General features: G+C 42.4%; 1 protein-coding gene, 1 long non-coding RNA gene and 1 pseudogene across 15 annotated transcripts in view; 1 reads left to right on the top strand and 2 right to left on the bottom strand.

Moving 5' to 3' along the window:
- SEC24C (SEC24 homolog C, COPII coat complex component) overlaps positions 1-16835 on the bottom strand; it is a 29612-nt gene extending 12777 nt beyond the window's left edge. Inside the window, exons 1-5 of one of the 14 annotated variants that reach the window (XM_012531105.4) lie at positions 16696-16787; positions 16082-16190; positions 15438-15507; positions 14774-14973; positions 12693-12828 (exon numbers count right to left, since the gene is read on the bottom strand). In XM_012531105.4, coding sequence (XP_012386559.1) covers positions 12693-12828; positions 14774-14945 — 308 coding nt within the window. In that variant the 5' untranslated portion in view covers positions 14946-14973; positions 15438-15507; positions 16082-16190; positions 16696-16787. Of the gene's footprint in view, positions 1-12692; positions 12829-14773; positions 14974-15437; positions 15508-16081; positions 16191-16675 lie in introns of all 14 variants that reach the window. The other 13 variants (XM_058299070.2, XM_058299067.1, XM_058299072.1 and 10 more) reach the window with 13 other exon arrangements.
- On the bottom strand, positions 1964-12682 carry LOC131278751 (transmembrane emp24 domain-containing protein 10 pseudogene; annotated as a pseudogene).
- Positions 16375-17049, top strand: LOC139439235 (uncharacterized). The gene is made up of 2 exons (XR_011649055.1): positions 16375-16487; positions 16954-17049. It is a non-coding gene; the product is annotated as an uncharacterized lncRNA (long non-coding RNA).
- Positions 17050-18721: the final 1672 nt, after the last annotated feature.

Below are 18721 nucleotides of genomic sequence, written 5' to 3'. Positions count from 1 at the left end.
AAATCATTGTCAGATAATCATACTTCATGGTTTTGTTCAATTCATATGGATAATACTATTAACTAAGCAATGTCATTCTGTCATGTGCCCTAGTAATGATAAATTACTATCTCATCTGTTCACAGCTTCCCAACTTATAAAATATCTCAAGGTAATTTTTTTAGAGGGACACACAGTAGATAGGAAACTAAGACTCCAGGAGTGTATGGGAAGCGAATTTGACTCAGCTGAGAGAGCATCCACCTACCACATGGGAGGTCCAGGGTTCAAACCCAGGGCCTCCTGACCCTTGTGGTGGTGGGCTGGCCCATGTGCAGTGCTGATGCAAGCAGATTGCCAGGCCGCACAGGGGTATCCCCCACGTAGGGTAGCCCCATGCACAAGGAGTGCGCCGTGCAAGGAGAGCTGCCCTGCACAAAAAAAAAGCACAGCCTGTCCAGGTAGTGGCACTGCACACAGGGAGAGCTGACACAGCAAGATGATACAACAAAAAAGAGACACAGATTCCCAGTGCCGCTGACAAGAATGCAAGAGAGCACAGAAAGAACACACCGCGAATGGACACAGAAAGCAGACAATGGGGGAAGGGGATAAAGGGGAGAGAAATAAATAAAAAATAAATCTTTAAAAAAAAAAAAGACTCTAGGAGTGTAAGTGACAAATCTAACTAGACCTAGAGCTCAGACCTGATTCCTAGTCCAGTGTACTTTGCTTTTTAATTGTGAAATATAACAAAAAGAAGAACTTAAAACATGTATGTGCAATTAAATAATTATGATGCAAACACCCATGTAACCACAAACCAAGATATTAACACAATATGCCAGGACCTAAAGGCCTTCTGTATACCTGTCCCAAAACACAACTCTCCCAGCAGTAACTACTTTCCTAACGTCCATAATAATCATTCCCTTACTTGTTTTTATAGTTTCACCATCATCCATAAACAATATAGTTCATTTTTATGTTTGCTTTTATTGGTTTTTTAACCTTTTAGCCATATTGTACATACTGTGTTTTGCTTCTTTCCTTCAACCATATTTATGAAATTCATCTATATGTTTCATTTACCTATAATCCATTCCCTTTCATCACTAAATGATATTTCATTATATAATGACACAATGTACTTAAGCATTTTAATGTAAACAGATATTTGGGCTTTTCTACTTGGTTGCTACAATATTGCTGTGAACACTTCCACATTTAACTTGTACATATATGAGTTTTTCTAAGTCATCTATTTAATAGTGAATTAGCATGGCAGTGTTAAGTATTAGAGGAGAATGCTGTACGCAACTTACTCTCAAATGTTTAGAAGATAGATGACAGATAGATATAGATAGTTATACAAATATAAATGATAGGTAGATATAATTAGATCAAACGACACACCAAATATAGCAAAATGCTAAGTTGGTAAATCTGGGTATCTGCATGGGGGTGCGATGGAATTCTATGTATTGTTTCTGTACTACTTTTTCAATTTTCCTGTAACTTTGAAATTATTTCAAAATAAAAAGTTAAAAAAAAAAGAGTGGAATTACTGGTTCATAGCGTATACGTATCTTTAATTTTAATCGACAGTGACAAATTGTTTTCCCAAAGTGATGGTACTAATTTCATCCCACCACCAGTGTGTAAGAGTTACTGTAATTCTACATTCTCACAATATTTAGTATTGTCATACTTTTTTGTTTGTGTGTGTGGTACCAGGACCAGGGTTTGAACCTGGGACCTCATATGAGGGAAGTTGGCACTCAACCATTGAGCCACATCAGTTCCCCTGAATTGTTTTTTCCATTTGTTTGCTTGTTGTTTTTTTGTTTTTAGGAGGTTCCGGAAACCAAACTCAGGACCTCCCATGTGGGAAGCAGGTGCTCAACTGCTTGAGCATGTCTGCTCCATTATACTCTTTAACTTTGCCAATCTGATGGATATGTAGGAGAATCTTTTGGTTGGTTTTTGGTTTTTGAGCACAAATATTTTAATTCTCTAAATAAAACAAAATATTCTTTAAGAGCTATGCACAGTTCAAAGCTCACGTCCTTCACTCTTTTAAAAGATGCAAAATTATAAAAGTGTATCACCAGAAGGGACCTAAACATTGCAGCAAAGGGTCAGCAAAAGTTAAGGACACTTCAAAAGAAAATCCAAAGAGGATAATCAGAAGGAAACAAGTTCAACATGGTCATATAAATCTTGGTAAAAGAACTAGAATGGAAGCCCGAGTTGGTTGGCAAGTGGAAGAAATCATGGCTCAAACAAATCATATGAGGAAACCCAGTACAAAGATGGCTTTGACATTAACTAGGTAACCTTTATTTTTTTGTCATAGGTGATCCTAATTATAGTCCAAATCCCACCAAATTAAAAAGAAGTCCCTCACTGGCTTGTTGGGTCTAGGTTCCCCCATACCAAAAGAGATCAGTTTTGGCAAGAAAGCTCTAACATGCCTTACGGTGCTATAGGTAGGGTGCCTTAGGCCAGGTACTTCCCAGCAATGTTCTGCCAGCTGACATATAAGGTGGGAAGGGATTGCATCTCATTACTCAATCAACTTCTTGGCCTTAAAGAAGTGGCAGAGGTAAATGTTCTGCCAGATGGCTGGTCCAAACAAGCCAGAAAACTGAAAAGATGCTTAAGTACAGAACCTAAGTGCTTGTTAACTCGCTGATATCATACATCTCTTCCTCTCGCTTCTCCATATAGGCAAAATCATTAACAAGTGATTCTGAAAGGTCTTCTAGGCTTCGCCACTCTACTTTGAGCTTCTCAACTTTTACGATCTCCTTGTAATTTTTCACCTCCACTCCATGCTTTATGTCCAGCATCACAAGTTGGCCAGATATCTGTTCTGTTCCCTTGCTCTCAAAACACACTTCAAACATGTTATAAACTTCAGTGGTAAAGGAAAATTTCTCCCTTGGTTGCAACCTCCTTGGAGAACAGAACATGGTCAGTAAAATCTGTGATCTTGACATGGGTACGCAAGCTACTAGTGTTCTAGACTGGTTGGTCTTCTCGTACATGCCTATCACCAGGAAGTCCTTGCGATCTCCTCAGTGGAGACACTTGAGGAAATTAAGGGACAGATGGAAGATGATGGTAAGGACTGAGCTAGGGCCAAACAGGAGCAAAAGCAGTAATGCCAAGGGGCAAGAGCCATGCTGGGCTAGTAGGCCAGACAAACCAGACATATTGCCCATTGTTGTGGTTTTTAATCTGTAGTTTTCTGATTACTTAGAAGACTGAGCAACTTTTTAACATGTTTTTTGGACTTTTCTTTCTCTTCTTTTATGAAGTGCCTATTCAAGATTTTCTCCATTATTTTTTCAACTAGATTATCTTTTTTTTTACTCATCAGTAGGAATTCTTTATATACTCTCTCCGTACTATTTACGTGTTCATTTATTTTATGTGTAAATATCTTTTTCCATTTTACAGTTTATCTTTCCATTCAGCATCTCCCTCTCTGATCATTCTCATCAGCAAACATCTCAAAAAATAACCAACAAATAAAATCATCCTTAAACCTCACATCCCTTGATGTTTCTACTCCTCTTTTAGTCATACATTACAAAAGAATTGGTCTATACCCTGTCTTTGTCTCAACTTCTTTAATTCCTGTTTCTCTCTCTTTAAAAGTTCTTCTTTCTGAGTTTATTTTCCATTTTTTCCCTAAGTCCATCCTCAGTTTTTTGGGGTTTTTTTTTAGAGACTTTTTTTATTCCCATTTTCCCCACCCCCACCCCAAGATGGCACCCTCATCTGTCTGCTCATAGCTCATCTTCTTTAAGAAGCATTGGGGGGAAAGGATGTGGCTCAACCAATTGGGCTCCTATGTACCATATGGGAGGGTCCGGGTGAGGGCAAGCTGGCCCACGTGGAGTGCCAGCCCATGCGGGAATGCGGCCCCGCACGGGAGAACCACCCTGCGTGGGAACACCACCTTGCATGGGAAAAGCCACTCCATGCAGGAGTGACGGCTGACATGGAGAACTGGCATGGCAAGATGACACAAGAGATACAGAGGAGAGAAAATAAGACATAGCAGAACAGGGGGGCTGGGGTGGCACAAGAGAGTAATTGCCTCTCTCCCACTTCGGAAGGTCCCAGGATCAGTTCCCTGAGCCACCTGAGAATACAAGCAGATACAGAAGAACACACAGCAAATGGACAGAGAGAGCAGACAATGGAGGGGAATAAATAAAAATAAATCTTAAAAAAAAAAAAGAGGCACTGGGAACTCCCACGCGTGGGGGGGGCGAGTGCCCAACCTTGAGCCACTTCTGCTCCCTGTGGGTTGAGGCGTCCACTCCTCTTCATTAGGAGGCACCAGGAACCAAACCCAGGACCTTCCATGTGGGAGGCAAGCGCCCAATTGCTTGAGCCACATCCACTCCCCCAGTAGGTTTTTCAACTAGGATCTGTATGTGGTAAACTCTCTCTGTCTTTGTCTAACAATGTTTTTGTTTGCCCTCTTTTTTTTTTTAAGATTTATTTTATTTATTTCTCTCCCCTCCCCCCCCCAGTTGTCTGTTCTCTGTGCCCATTTGCTGTGTGTTCTTTTTGCCCGCTTCTGTTGTTATCAGCGTCACGGGAATCGGTGTTTCTTTTTGTTGCTTCATCTTGTGTCAGCTCTCCATGAGTGTGGCGCCATTCCTGGGCAGGCTGCACTTTGTTTCGCACTGGGTGGCTCTCCTTACAGGGCGCACCCCTTGCGCAGGGGGCTCCCCTACGTGGGGGGCACCACTGCATGGCAGGGCACTCCTTGCACACATCAGCACTGTGCATGGGCCAGCTCCACACGGGTCAAGGAGGCCCGGGGTTTGAACCGGGGGCCTCCCATGTGGTAGACGGATGCCCTATCCACTGGGCCAAGTCCGCTTCCCTGCCCTCTCTCTTAGCTAGGTATATAATTTTAAGTTGACAATTATTTTCCTATAATGTTTTCAGGGTACTATTCTACTATCTGGTGTCCTCTAATAGTTTCTATTTCTATTGACTCTAATAGTATTTTTTCTCATGTGAGACTTCCTTAGGGCCTAGATTGAGGGAGTGTAGTTGTTTTGCATTTGCTTCTGGGAGTTACCCCAAGATACTGCCACCTGTGGAGGTCTGAAGCCAAATATACCACAGAAAAACATATTCTTAAATTTAATCCATTCCTTTTGATGAGGCTACTTCAGGTAAGGTATGACCCGCCTCAATCAGGATGGGTTTTAATCCTATTACCAGAATCCTTTATAAGCAGAATAAAATTGAGAGAAAGAAAGAAAAACCCACAAGGAGCTGAAATTCAACATAACCCAGAAGAGAATGGAGATGCTGCCATCTGCCTTGCCATATGACCAACTAAGAACCAAAGATCACTAGTAGCCGGTACCAGAATGCCACAGTTTTGGGGGGGGAAAGCATCACTTTGATGATGCCTTGATTTGACCTTTCCCAGTCTTAAAACTGTGAGTAAATAAATTCTCATTGTTTAATGTGAACTATTTCATGGTATTTGCTCTGAACAGCCTAGGAAACTAAACTACCACCTAACATCAAATATTTTAAAGAGCATTTATCAAGATATAATTTTCATATCATAAAATTCATTCCACTTAACTCTACAATTCAATGATTCAACCATCACTAGAGTCCAATTTTACAATGTTTTTATGAAACCTCAAAATAGTCCCTTGTTTCTAATTGCAGTCCTAATCCCATTTTTTTCCACTTACAGGCAGCCAGAGGGAAAAAGACTCCATATTATCTCCCATACCAGTGGGCAGAATTTCTTTTCTAGTCTTCCTGTTCATTGAGAGTGCTGCCTGGGTTCAGACTTCATAAACAAGGTCTCAGTTCCAAACCTCATCTCAGGAGAGCCCAAGGACTCATCTCCCATCCCTAGTACCTGCTTAAACTTAAGCCCCTGGGTTGTCAAGATGATAATTAACATCTGCTGCCCCAGTGCACTTACTACTTTGATTTTCAGTCCCCACTTGGTTTCTGATCCATGAGGATTTCACTTTCTGTAAGCATCAGGGTGCATTTGGGGGAAAAAAAAAAAAGTTTCTATTTCACCTCTCCTTTCTAGATGCTTGTAACAAGAGGGTTTTCAGATTATATTAATTTACCACCCATCCCACCAGGTAATTGTTTTCATCTCTCAGCTGAAACTGCATGTCAATGATGTCAATCTTGCCAAATCCAATGATCAATTCTCAGTCATCTGACCTGACTTTCAGCAGCAAACAACACAGCAAATACTCTCTTCAACTGATTTAAGGATGCCACACAATTCTGGTCTATCTCCTACCTCATTGCTGCTCTTTCTCATAGTCTCTAATGGCTCCTCCTCTTTCTTGCTTTTAAAGGTTGATAAGCTCTAATGCTTAGTCCTCAATTCCATTCTTTAATCTTAATGTTCATTCTCTAATTGATTTCATCCAGTCCCACGACTTTAAATATCTCTAGACTGAAGACTCCTCAAATTCATATCTCCAGTCCTGACATTATCCCTGAGCTGCAGATTTGTATGATTTGTATATGTAACTACCTATTCAACATCTTCACTTAGAGAGCTAATACCCACCTACCATCTATAATGTCCAAAATAAACCCTTCATTTCACCCCCAAAATCTGCTCCTTCCTATGTATTCCTGATCTCAGTAATCTGCACTACTATTTACCCAGTTACTTAAGCCAAGATGCTAAGAGATCTCTGTAACTCCTCCCTCTCTCTTAATTCATAGTTTTTAAAAAGATTTTATTTATTTACCCCTCACCCCCCACCCCATTGTTTATGCTTACTCTCTGCTCTCTGTGTCTGTTAGCTGTGTGCACATCTTCTTTTTAGGAGAAACCAGGAACCAAACCCAGGACCTCCTTGGCTTTAGCCAACTCCACTCCCTACTTCCTGTGTCTCTCATTGTGTTTCCTTGTGGCATCCCTTCATTGCATCATCTTGCCAGGCCAGCCTGTCGCGTCAGCTTGCTGTCTTGTTCATCTTCTTTAGGAGGCACCAGGACCCAAACCTGGTACCTTCCATATGGTAGGCAGGCAACAACTGCTTGAGCCACATCTGCTTCCTTTAATTCACATTCAATCCTATTTACTCTACCTTCATCCCTGTCCTTGAGAACCGAGATTCTTGGTAGAGAAGGAGATACAGATGTAATAAAAAACAGCTTAAGTAAAAGCTCTATAGACTTGAACTTGAATTGGAAGTACCAATATAAACTAATGAATTACAGTATTAGAAATGTATGTATTTCTTAATTCTGTCCACTGAAAAGGCCTAGAAACAGTGACCAATCCAGAAGCAAGGAGATTCCTAGCACCCAGATTGTAGATCTGAAATGTCATTTCTCACTTAAAAAAAAAATAAAGGACCTCTTGAAGACATGGCTAATTCCTGCTCTGGGGCATAAAATGTATAAGATGATATGGAACAGCCTCTTATATCTAGAGACTACTAGAGTCAAAGGACTCTTAACAGCCAACTTGAAGAGACTCCCCTTGGTCAAACAGGGCATACTTTGAACTTCAATAATGATAATAAATGCAGTGGACTGAAACACATCTTTCGTGGACTGAATTGAGTACCTAGTTTGGACATGTTCTTGGTCTTAGTATTCTAGGGGTGTGAACCCAATGTAAATAAGACCTCTTCAAGATGTTACTTCAGTTATGGTGTGGCCCAACTGAATCAGGCTGAGTTTTTTTTTTTTAAAGGTTTTTTTTAAATTAATTTATTTCTCTCCTCCCCGCCCCTCCCCCACAGTTGTCTGCTCTCTGTGTCCATTCACTATCAGTTCTTCTGTGTCCGTTTGTATTCTTGTCAGCAGCACCGGGAATCTGTATCTCTTTTCATTGTGTCATCAGCTCTCCATGTGTGCAGCACCACACCTGGGCAGGCTGAACCTTTTCACACAGGGTGGCTCTCCTTACAGGGTGCACTCCTTACACGTGGGGCTCCACTACACGGGGGACAACCCTGCGTGGCACGGTACTCCTTGCGTGCATCAGCACTGCACGTGGGCTGGCTCACCACACAGGTCAGGAGGCCCTGGGTTTGAACCCTGGGTCTCCCATGTGGTAGGTGGATGCTCTATCCACTGAGCCAAATCCATTTCCCAGGCTCAGCTTTAATCTGGATTACTGGACTCCTTTATAATTAGAATGAAAGTCAGACAGAAAGAGAAGCCATGGGGAAAAGCCAGCAGAAAAAGAAGATGCACCATGTGTACTACCATGTGATAGAAAAGCCAAGGAACAAGGATCACCAGCAGCCAGTCCCAGAAATGCCACAGTGTTTGGGGAAAAACACCTTACTGACACCTCAATTTAGGACTTCTAGCTCCAAAACGATGAGCTAATAATTCCTATTGTTTAAGGCAACCCACTATGTGGTATTTGTTTTTGTTTTGTTTTTTATTTTTTTTCTTCCCCTCCCCCCTTGTCTGCTCTCATGTCCATTCGCTGTGTGTTCTTCTGTTGCCTTGTATTTTCAGCAGCACCGGGAATCTGTGTCTCTTTTTGTTGCATCATCTTGCTGCATCAGCTCTCCGTGTGTGCGGCACCACTCTTGGACAGGCTACACTTTTTTCATGCGGTGCAGCTCTCCTTGTGGGGCACATTCCTTGCACATGGGGCTCCCCTATGCAGGGGAATCCCTGTATGGCACGGCACTCCTTGAGCACAGCAGCACTGCATGTGGGCCAGTTCACCATACGGGTCAGGAGGCCCTGGGTTTTAACCCTGGACCTCCTATATGGTAGGCGGACACTCTATCAGTTGAGTCACATCCACTTCCCTAGTATTTGTTTTTATAGTTAAGAAACTAAAACATCCTCAAATACATTTAAATTCAAAATTACTCAAAATGACATTAAATCATGAACTATAACAAATGTACAATACTAAATCATGGCATTAATAATGGAGGGAGAATGAAAAAATATACTAAATGTAAGCTATAGTTAATAGTAATATTTTGAGGATTTTAAAAAATAATCTGTAACAAATGTTCCACAATAATGCAAGGTATTGGTAGCAGGATGACATGGGAATTCTGCACATTTTGCATGATTGTTTTGTAAGCTCACAACTTCTCTAATACAAAAAAAAAAGTGTGTGTGTGTGTATATATATATATACACATTATTTTTTAAAGATTTCTCCCCCCACCCCCCATTGTCTGCTCTTTGTGTTCATTCACTGTGCATTCTTCTGTGTCTGTTTATATTTTCATTAGGCGGCTCCAGGAATCGATCCTGGGTCCTTCTGGAGTGGGAGAGAGGCGATCATTCTCTTGTGCCACCTCACCTCCCTAGTTCATTACATCTCTTATTGTCTCTTTTCTGTGTCTCTTTTTGTTGCATCATCTTGCTACATCAGCTTTCCCTGTGGGTGGCACTCCTGGGCAGGGCATCACTCCTTGCACAGGGGCACTCCTGCACAGGTGGTACTCCTTGTGCAGGGCAGTACTCCATGTGGGCCAGCTTAATACCCAGGAGGCCCTGGGTATCAAACCTGGACCTCCTGTATGGTAGATGGGAGCCAATTACTTGAGCCATATCTGTTTCCCTTTTTTTTTTTAAAACCATATTGTAAAGAATAATTGGTTACCTTTGGCAGAAGACAGGCAACCAATTCATTCTCTTCAAAACTGGTAAATAAAAGTAAAGAATCAAGCATTTACTTTTCCTTTCCTATATAAAATGCATAATGGTAATCAAACAATAGATGATGAGAAATGTCTCTTTATAATGGTATTCAAACTAATAAGTGAAAAATAAAAGAATGAGAGTATCATAATTTTGAAAGCCCAGTGAATTTAATATATATAGGCATTAAGCATCAACAACTGCTCATATCACAAAAAGAGAGAAAACACAACATTATGTGTCTCCTATTGTCTTGTCCCACATAATTGTGCCAAAGGGATCAAACCTATCTGATCCAGTCTCTGAATCCAGCTGCCAATTTGCAGGAAAGACAGAGCAAAGAGGAACATGTTGAACTGTGACATGAAAAGGCAAGCAGGAAAATCCAGACTATGGAAGCTCTTCAGGTCAACTGGATTGTTTTTTTTCCCCCAATGGATAAAGAGTAAGGGGAAAAAAAGGCAAGGGGGAACCTATAGACACATCAAGTTTGTGGTTTTTTTTGCTTTTTTTTAAATGGAAAACTAAATCACAGTATCTAGGGAGATGTACATTTGGGTACAAACTACTTTTTTAAAAAAAGATTTATTTACTTTATTATTATTATTTTAACTTTATTGCCTCCCTCCCCTAGATGGTTCTCTCCTCAGTCTGCTCACTGTCTGCTTGCCTTCTCCAGGAGGCACTGGGAACCGAACCCAGGACCTCCCACTTGAGAGGCAAGTGCCCATCAGCCTGAGCCACATCTGTTCCCCTAAACTACTTTCATTTTTATTTATTTATTTTTTAAACGTTTATTTATTTATTCCCCTGCCCAGCCTCTTTGTCTGTGGTTGGTGTCTGCTCTCTTTGTCTGCTCATCTTCTCTTTAGGAGGCACCAAGAACCAAACCCGGGACCTTCTGTGTGGAAGAGAGATGCTCAGTCGCTTGAGCCACCTCAGCAACCTGGTTTGTTGTATCTGTCATTGTCTTTCCTCTTTGTGTCTCTTTTGTTGCATCACCTTGTTGCATCAGTTTGCCATGCCAGCTCACCTTCTCCAGTGCCAGTTTGCCTTCTCCAGGAGGTACTAGAAACTGAACCAAGGGCCACTCAAGTGGTAGGCAGGAGCTCAATCACTCGAGCCACATCTGTTTCCCCCCTAAACTACTTTTAAAAACACAAGTAGTTATTTTAAAAGTGAAGATAATGAATATTTACAGGGTCGGGGCAGATGTGATTGAACTGGGACACATAAGGGGCTTCTGGGATGAGAGGCAGAATACTATTTCTTGATCTGGATTACAGTTTACAAGGGTGTTTGCTCTAAAATAATTCAGCAAGTCACATATTTGTTTTGTATGGGTTTGTTTTCTGTTTGGTATGTGTTTTATATTACAATGAAAAGATCCGAAGATTGATTGTTTCTACCTTATCTCCTCTATTCTCCACTCTGCTCTACCATATGTCCTCCTTGCTCTTCCTCACAATCACCAAACTAATTTCTGCCTCAGGGCCTCTGCATTTGCTGTTCCTTCTACCTAAGACATTCTTCCCTCAGATGTTTACATGGCTCACTTCCTCACTTCACTGAGGTCTCAAATATCACTTCAGAGAGGCCTTCCTTGATCAGCGTATTAAAACAGCTCCCTACCTCTTCACCAGTCATTCTCTAGATCCTCACTCTATTTTATTTTCCTTATATGTATTTGTCTCCTTGTCATCTTATATGCACCTCATTAGAATGTAAGCCCCACAAAGGCAGAGACTTTGTCTTGCTTATTGCTTTATCTTCAACCTTTAGAATAAATAGTACAGAATATTTTTGAGGGAATGAATGAATTCCTATATGGCTTCTCACAATTTCCCAACACACAGGATAGCGAGAACTTCCTAGGCTCCTTCTTCAGGCTTACATTCAACACTAAAAACATATATTCTGGATACCGAATCAAAGTGTCAGAAACTGACTCTTCCATTACCACACCCCCCCCATCCACAATCATACTTCATTCTTTGTTCTTCAAAAATAAACACGCCAAAAGAGATAATCCCCCTCCTTTGATGGACTTCCATGCAAAGACAGGGGTTTACTGGGCCACAGGTCACCCACTGTCATAATTTATGTGGTTTTCCTTTGACAATATTTCCTTTCATAAATGGCCTTACTAAACTTAATCATTTGGTCCTACAAATACTGATCTAGAGGAAAGAGGGAAGTCAAAATGGACACACACAAATAATCCTGAAGTTCCCTCTTCCTCTTTTTCCCATAGGGAAGGCTCAGTACGAACCAAAAAAATTAGTGAAGATGTATGTCTAATCAAGAAAAAAAAATCCTCAAGTTCAAATAAAGAGGAAGAACATGCAAAAGAACCCAGGTGCTGAAAGGGACCAATTATCCACATGGCTGGGGAAGCAGATGTGGCTCAACTGATAGAGCGTCCACCTACTATATAGGAGGTCCAGGGTTCGAACCCTGGGCCTCCTGGCCTATGTGGTGAGCTGGCCCACGCACAATGCTGCCATGCGCGCAAGGAGTGCCATGCCACGCAGGGGTGTCCCCCACATAGGAGAGCCCCACACGCAAGGAATGCACTCCACAAGGAGAGTCGCTGTGTGTGAAAAAAGCGCAGCCTGCTCAGGAATGGTGCTGCACACACGGAGAGCTGACGCAGCAAGATGACGCAACAAAAAGAGACACAGATTCCTGGTTCCACCGAGAATGCAAGGGGACACAGAAGAACACACAGTGAATGGACACAAAAGAGCAGACAACCGGCGGGGGGAAGCGGGGAGAGAAATAAATAAAATAAATCTTTAAAAAAACAAAACAAAACAAAAACAACTTTACAAATAATAATAATCCACATAGTTGGACAACACCAGCACCTGTACCTAGAAAAAAGCTAACAAAAGGCTAAAAGTGGAAGGAAGAGAGAAAGGGACTTAAGGGAAAGGCAAAGAAAAAGAAGAAAAGGAAAAAGGCCCTCACATATTTCTACCCTACCAGCTTCATCAGATCGATTTTAGGTTGACCCAAGTACATACCTCTGCATCTGAACAGTGGAGCTCGGCCCATTCTGCACATCTCCTTGGCCAAACTGGCCATATGCAGTCTGGCCACAAGGGGCTTGTGCTGTTGAGACCGGGGGTGCCCCTGAGGAAGATGGGGCTCTCGACACACCTAAAGGTAAAGGACAGAAACTAAATAATTGGGAAACAACTTTCTTTTCTACCCTGAGCCAGGAATGCAAAGCAAGCGTCAATAAGCTCAGATTTTCACTGGCCCAATACACAGTTTTGTAGTGAAAATAACACCATCAACATGCAACTCTAGCTACAGCAATATTCTGAACATGGATGCCCATACAGAGAGCCTTTACCCTCCTAGACAGGTGTACTTGGGGTGAAGCTGCAGACACAGCCACAAGAATGTACGGCCTTCCTTTGATCATCATCCTCTCCAATTCTATGCAGCATAGTCAATGTTGTTCCCCAAGACAAAAGGTCAAGTCTTTTAAGGAAAAGACTCTACTCCAGAACTCAGAAACATGGAGCATATATGAGAAAAGTGGCAGGGACAAAGACCAAGTAATATCCTGAACTAGGTTGTAAAGAAAGGCACCTCTTGGAGAGACTATTCTGCCACTCACCTCTTACACATTCTACTTATCCTAACCATATCTTTTTCATCTACTGCCAAGTGTGGAAGCTCCCAACAGCACAGGGCTCAGGAAAGTGTTCCCCATAGGCTGGAGACCTTGTTTCTGGCCAAGAGTTCAGTCAGGACAGTTGGTTAATTAATATTGACACCTCTCTCCTGACAAAAGCTCTAGTCCATACTTTCTACTCATCAGAGCTACCATCAAAGCTACTACTACTGCACCCTTCCCACCTGAAATACAGGAAAAAAGCAGTTAGCAACATGGTGCATCACTCTTGAAATGCTGCTGACCCCTGTTCAAATAACAATTTTGTTGTTGTTTTTCTGTCTTCAGCAGAGATTAACACTACAATATCTGCCTAGAGAAACATGATTCATCTGAACTTGCTCAGTAGCCATGACAAAAACCAGACAAGTTTTGCTCTTGAAGTAATGCCAAACTCCATCTTGATAAGTAAGCCAAGACTTGGGAGAGCAGAGGTGAACTCTGTCCAGCCAAAGTCCCAACCAAGGGTAAAGCTTTTCTATGATCTGAGACCTAATCTCACCTAATCTTACCAATTCATGATTTTTTTTCTTCAGAGTTTTAATTGAAGTGGTAATACTTCATGCATTTCCCAAATCTTACCTTTGCCTCTTCGGTGTCCCCTTTTTCCCTATCTCTTCATGGAAATTACACTCATAAAAAATTATGAAGAGTTTGGTGCACAATATGTCCTTAGCTAGTTTAACCAAAGACCTTCAGTTAACTACTCTCCAAAAAACCCTTCTGTATAATCTGTAGAGTACTAGCTGCCCTTCCTTGAAAAGTAACATACAAGCTGATTCTAAGGCAGCACCAGATTAGTCTTCTCCTATTGCCCTGATATTACAGAGCACCTAACCAGAGGAAAGTCAGGCAAAGGGAAAGGAATGATATAAACAGAAAGATATGAGAGGCTTCAAAAATCAGGTACACCTATAACCACACTTTTCATCCATGAACTAGATCCCCATGTCTCAGAGTCATTTATAGGTAGAACCATTGTCCAGTGAGAAACATTATCAACATATATGAGATATAAGCGATTTCAGGAAGACTTCAGGACAATGGGAAATATTCAGTCCCAGCCATAGGCTCTAGAGGAGCTGTGATCACAATCATTCATTCCATCCAGCTCTGAACAATGCAGCCAAGTGAGGCTGTACCACAGCATGACACTCACAGGCAATGAGCTGCTACTGAACCTGGAAGATATGCTCCCACTAGATGTCTGACAGTTGAACCAGAAACACAGTCACCCTACAGTAAAAACAGGGAAGGGCAGACTGTCCACAGAGGTCCCAGTGACAAAGAGCCAGATTCATGTTCCTCAACAATTCCTGTCATCACTACCCTCTAGACACTTAGCTAAGGTAATAAAACCCAAACTAAAGACTCTCCTGAATCCTTTCCATAGCTCAAAGGAAACTTGCAAACACATACCTGGGGGAGGTGTTTGCTGATAGCCTGGCACTGGACCATTGTAGGCTCCATAGGGAATGGGAGGAACTGTGGCCCCTGGCTGCCCACTATAGGTGGACTGATGATACCCTGGGTAGACAGGCTGGGGTTGCCCGTATGGCGGCACAGGTGGAGCTGACTGATTAACATTCATTATGAGAGCATCCCCAACTCGGTCTCACCTATCAGATGGGAAAGAAGAAAGAAATTAGTCAAAACCAACTTCCTAAAGAGAAAGCAACTATTTAAGGGTAAGAAGTAGAGGTAAAAGGGATTGACTTTATCAGGCAATGATTAGCCTAATCATTTCTACAGTATGACAGGATCTAGTAATTTTCTGCCCCAGTCAGGACCCAGACTGCCTTCTCAAAGAAAGGATTTTGTTACTCTGAATCTCATGCTTTGTCAATGCCAAGAGGGTATAAATTTCAACCTCAGAAAGGCCCATTGGAATGGATATTACAAGTAAATTAAACAATGCTCCCACATCTATTCATTTAACAAACACTGAATAACCCTATAGTGTGTGCTAGTCTTTTTTAATCACCCAGACTAATACAAATGCCACTCCGTCCCCAGTCTTCCCACCAAAAGGGTATATGGACCTTAGAACTTAAGCATTAAAATCCCTAAATGTAAAAGATACCTGCAAATTCTAGTAAGGTACCACATTAGAGCTGAGTATAGGCCAGGCACAAAAACCTCTCCACAATAACCTAGGCAAACAGATCAAGGATCAGTGGCAAAGCCAGACTTCACGGAAAAGATCATTCATCTTATGCTTCTAGCAGAGGGGCTATGAGTTTTCCAAATCCCAGTGCTCTTCAACTCTTCTGTTTCTGCTCTTATATATATGCTTGCCATGAATATAGGGCACCAGTAAAAGTATTAGTTTTGTCTGGTGAGAGGAATGAATGAGAAGTTCTGGGTTCTTCCAAAAAGAGTACTGTCTAATAACATCTACTTTAAATAGCCTCTCCACACCAACTATCTTATAGGCAGAAGGGTTCCAGGAAGCAGGAGAGCTCAAAACTACTGCACGGGAATCATGGGTTTCCTCCTTTTGCTAGAAAGGGCCATCTTGACTACAGAAAATCTAATCTACTACTGGATAGATCTCTTTATATTTATTTTTATATTTAAAGAAATTTAATTACAAAAATGTTATATTAAAAAATATAGGGGATTCCCATATACCCCACCCCTCCCCCTCCCACATTAACAACATCTTTCATTAATGTGGTACATTTGTTACAATTGATGAACACATATTGAAGCATTAGTACTAACCGTGGGCTAGATCTCTTTAAACTGAAAGTCATCTCAGGAACTCCAAATCCTAAGCCTTGCACAGGTCAATGACACTAAATTGAACAGATACTCCCCTTCCTTTTCTCTCCTTAAAAGTCAATGGAGGGGGACAACAACAATAACAACAACAAAAAAAAAAAGCTTTTTCTCCAGGAAATAATCCCCTCAAACACACCAAGGGCCTGGAATCAGGGTCAAGTCTCTCATTCTAAACCCGTCGAGGGTGACAACCCAAGGGGGCGGGGCAACCTTCCTAGAACTCTGGAAGTAGTCGAGCTGCGGAGGCTGGGAGCGCCGCCGATCAAGACCGAAGGCCGCGAAGAGAGAGCGCGCTGGCTCATTAAGCATGGGCGCCGAGTGTCTTGAGCCTTTCGACTGGCCTGGGGTAGGAAGCGGGAGTCGGAAACTGGGCGGGCGGCGAAGTAAGGGTCTACGGCTGACCCCGGATTGTAGATGCGTGAGGTGAGGGTCTCTCTCCGAGCCCCGCCCCCGGACTCCTCCCTTCCTTCACACACGGGACCCCGATCTAGCCAGTGATACCCCGGCCTTCCCTCTGCCTTCCTACCCACCAACCTCCTGATGCCACTCCTCACCCGGCTCCAGATCCAGGTTCGACTTCGTTCCTAACGTCAAGGCTCCCAAGCTCCGCTTCCGGTTCCGAGGGGGCCGTCACGTCGTCCCCGGAAGTTCCGCCCCTACGCTCAGGGGCTGGACCGCTCCTTCTGCCACGTCTACACTAGACACACGCTCAGGAACCCGGATGCTGTGCGTGCGCCACTTCCCTTACCCATCATGGCCGTGGAAGACTTCTGGATTCTTATACATTTCCGCATTTTTTTTCTTTCCCTCAGATACCCCACCGACTGAGATGCGATTGAAAAGGCTGGGTCAGACTATCTTTAGTGACGCCCCCACAGTCTACCTATGACCTGTCAAGTGACCTCTGATCTTGAGTCCAATGGCGACTTCCTGCTGGCTTCTGACCCCATTGATTTCCGCCTTCAAGATTATTCTCACTTCTGACTTTTGGTGATCGTATGGTGGTCGAAAACAGTATCTCAGGTTGTCCACGGAACTCTAAACTTTGCCAATCATAGTAAGCGAAGGGTTGCGTGGGTTAGGCTGCCGTTCACTGTTTTTGGCAATTAATCTCTTCGTGCCTCAGTTTACTTCGTCTGTAAAATGGAGCTAATAATGACCATCTAATAGCTTGTTAAGAGGATTGAATTTGACAAGTCTCATAGATTGTCTGAACAAAGATTAGCTGTTGACCCGCCTTTATGAATGGCTATTGACCACTAGACACCTGACTGCGAATATCTTTTCTTATATTCCTTTATTTTTAGACAGTGATTTTTGTAAGACAATAAATTTATTCCTTATAGATTAAAAAAAAAAAAAAAGATTAGCTATTGGTTATCCATTTTGTTATAGCCTCTTCCTTTAGGTGCAGAGCTTTGCCTGAGCCAGAAGATAGGATCTCTCTGCTCTCAGGTGCTCCCAGTCTGTTTTAAGAGTTTCAGTTCTTGAGATAATTATTACCCTGTTTAAAGAATAGCAATCATTGTAGCAAACGCTTATGGGATTTTTCTTACACATGACCTCGTTGAATCCTGTTGACAACTTCATTTAGTAACTTTTGTGAGCACTGCTGTGTTCTGGGTGCAGGAATACAGGAATGAATAAATCAAAGTCCTTGATCACATATTGTTGACAGTAGATATTATTTATTCTGAGGCACAGAGTAGTTCATTCTTTGGGGGAAAAATCATTACACATGTGGTCTGTGCTGGAAACTATGAATGAAGCATTGAACATGCTTTAGTAAGCATGCTGATTGGCCCTGTCCTCAGGAGTTCATACTCGAGGTCAGTAATTCTAAAATGTGATCCTGGGGCCAACAGCACCAGTATCACCTGGGAACTTGTGGGAAATGCAAATTTCAGACTACCCTGGAAATACTGAATCAGAAAGTCTGGAGTGGAACCCAGCAATCTATGGTTTAACAATCCCTTCAGGTGATTCCATTGCACACTAAAGATAGAGAACCACTGGCCTAGATTAATAATTTGCCAAATTCAATAATGTTTGTTAAGCACCTACCCTAGGCTAAGCATCTGCACATAATTTATGCCTTTTAATTCTCATATCAGCACTGCTCAAAAGTTGCACCCCTGATAAATAATGGAGCCTAGATTTATAGCTTTTTGTGGAAAGTTGCTGATATATTGGATTTTATTGGTTTCTGTATCCCCTCCCCCACTCAGTGGTTCTCAACTTTGGCTACATAGAATCATCTATGGTTCTTTTAAAAATACCAATACCAAGCGGACTTGGCCCAGTGGTTAGGGCGTCTGTCTACTACATGGGAGGTCCTGCGTTCAAACCCCGGGCCTCCTTGACCCATGTGGAGCTGGCCCATGCACAGTGCTGATGCACGCAAGGAGTGCCCTGCCACATAGGGGTGTCCCCCATGTAGAGGAGCCCCACGTGGAAGGAGTGTGCCCCAGGAGAGTCACCCAGCGTGAAAGAAAGTGCAGCCTGCCCAGGAATGGTGCTGCACACACGGAGAACTGACACAACAAGATGACGCAACAAAAAGAAACACAGATTCCCAGT

The sequence above is a fragment of the Dasypus novemcinctus genome, chromosome 6, assembly GCF_030445035.2.
Source record: "Dasypus novemcinctus isolate mDasNov1 chromosome 6, mDasNov1.1.hap2, whole genome shotgun sequence".
NCBI lineage: Eukaryota > Metazoa > Chordata > Mammalia > Cingulata > Dasypodidae > Dasypus > Dasypus novemcinctus.
The sequence above is the reverse complement of the archived record's forward strand: the minus strand, read 5'-3'. Positions and strand labels throughout refer to the sequence as shown.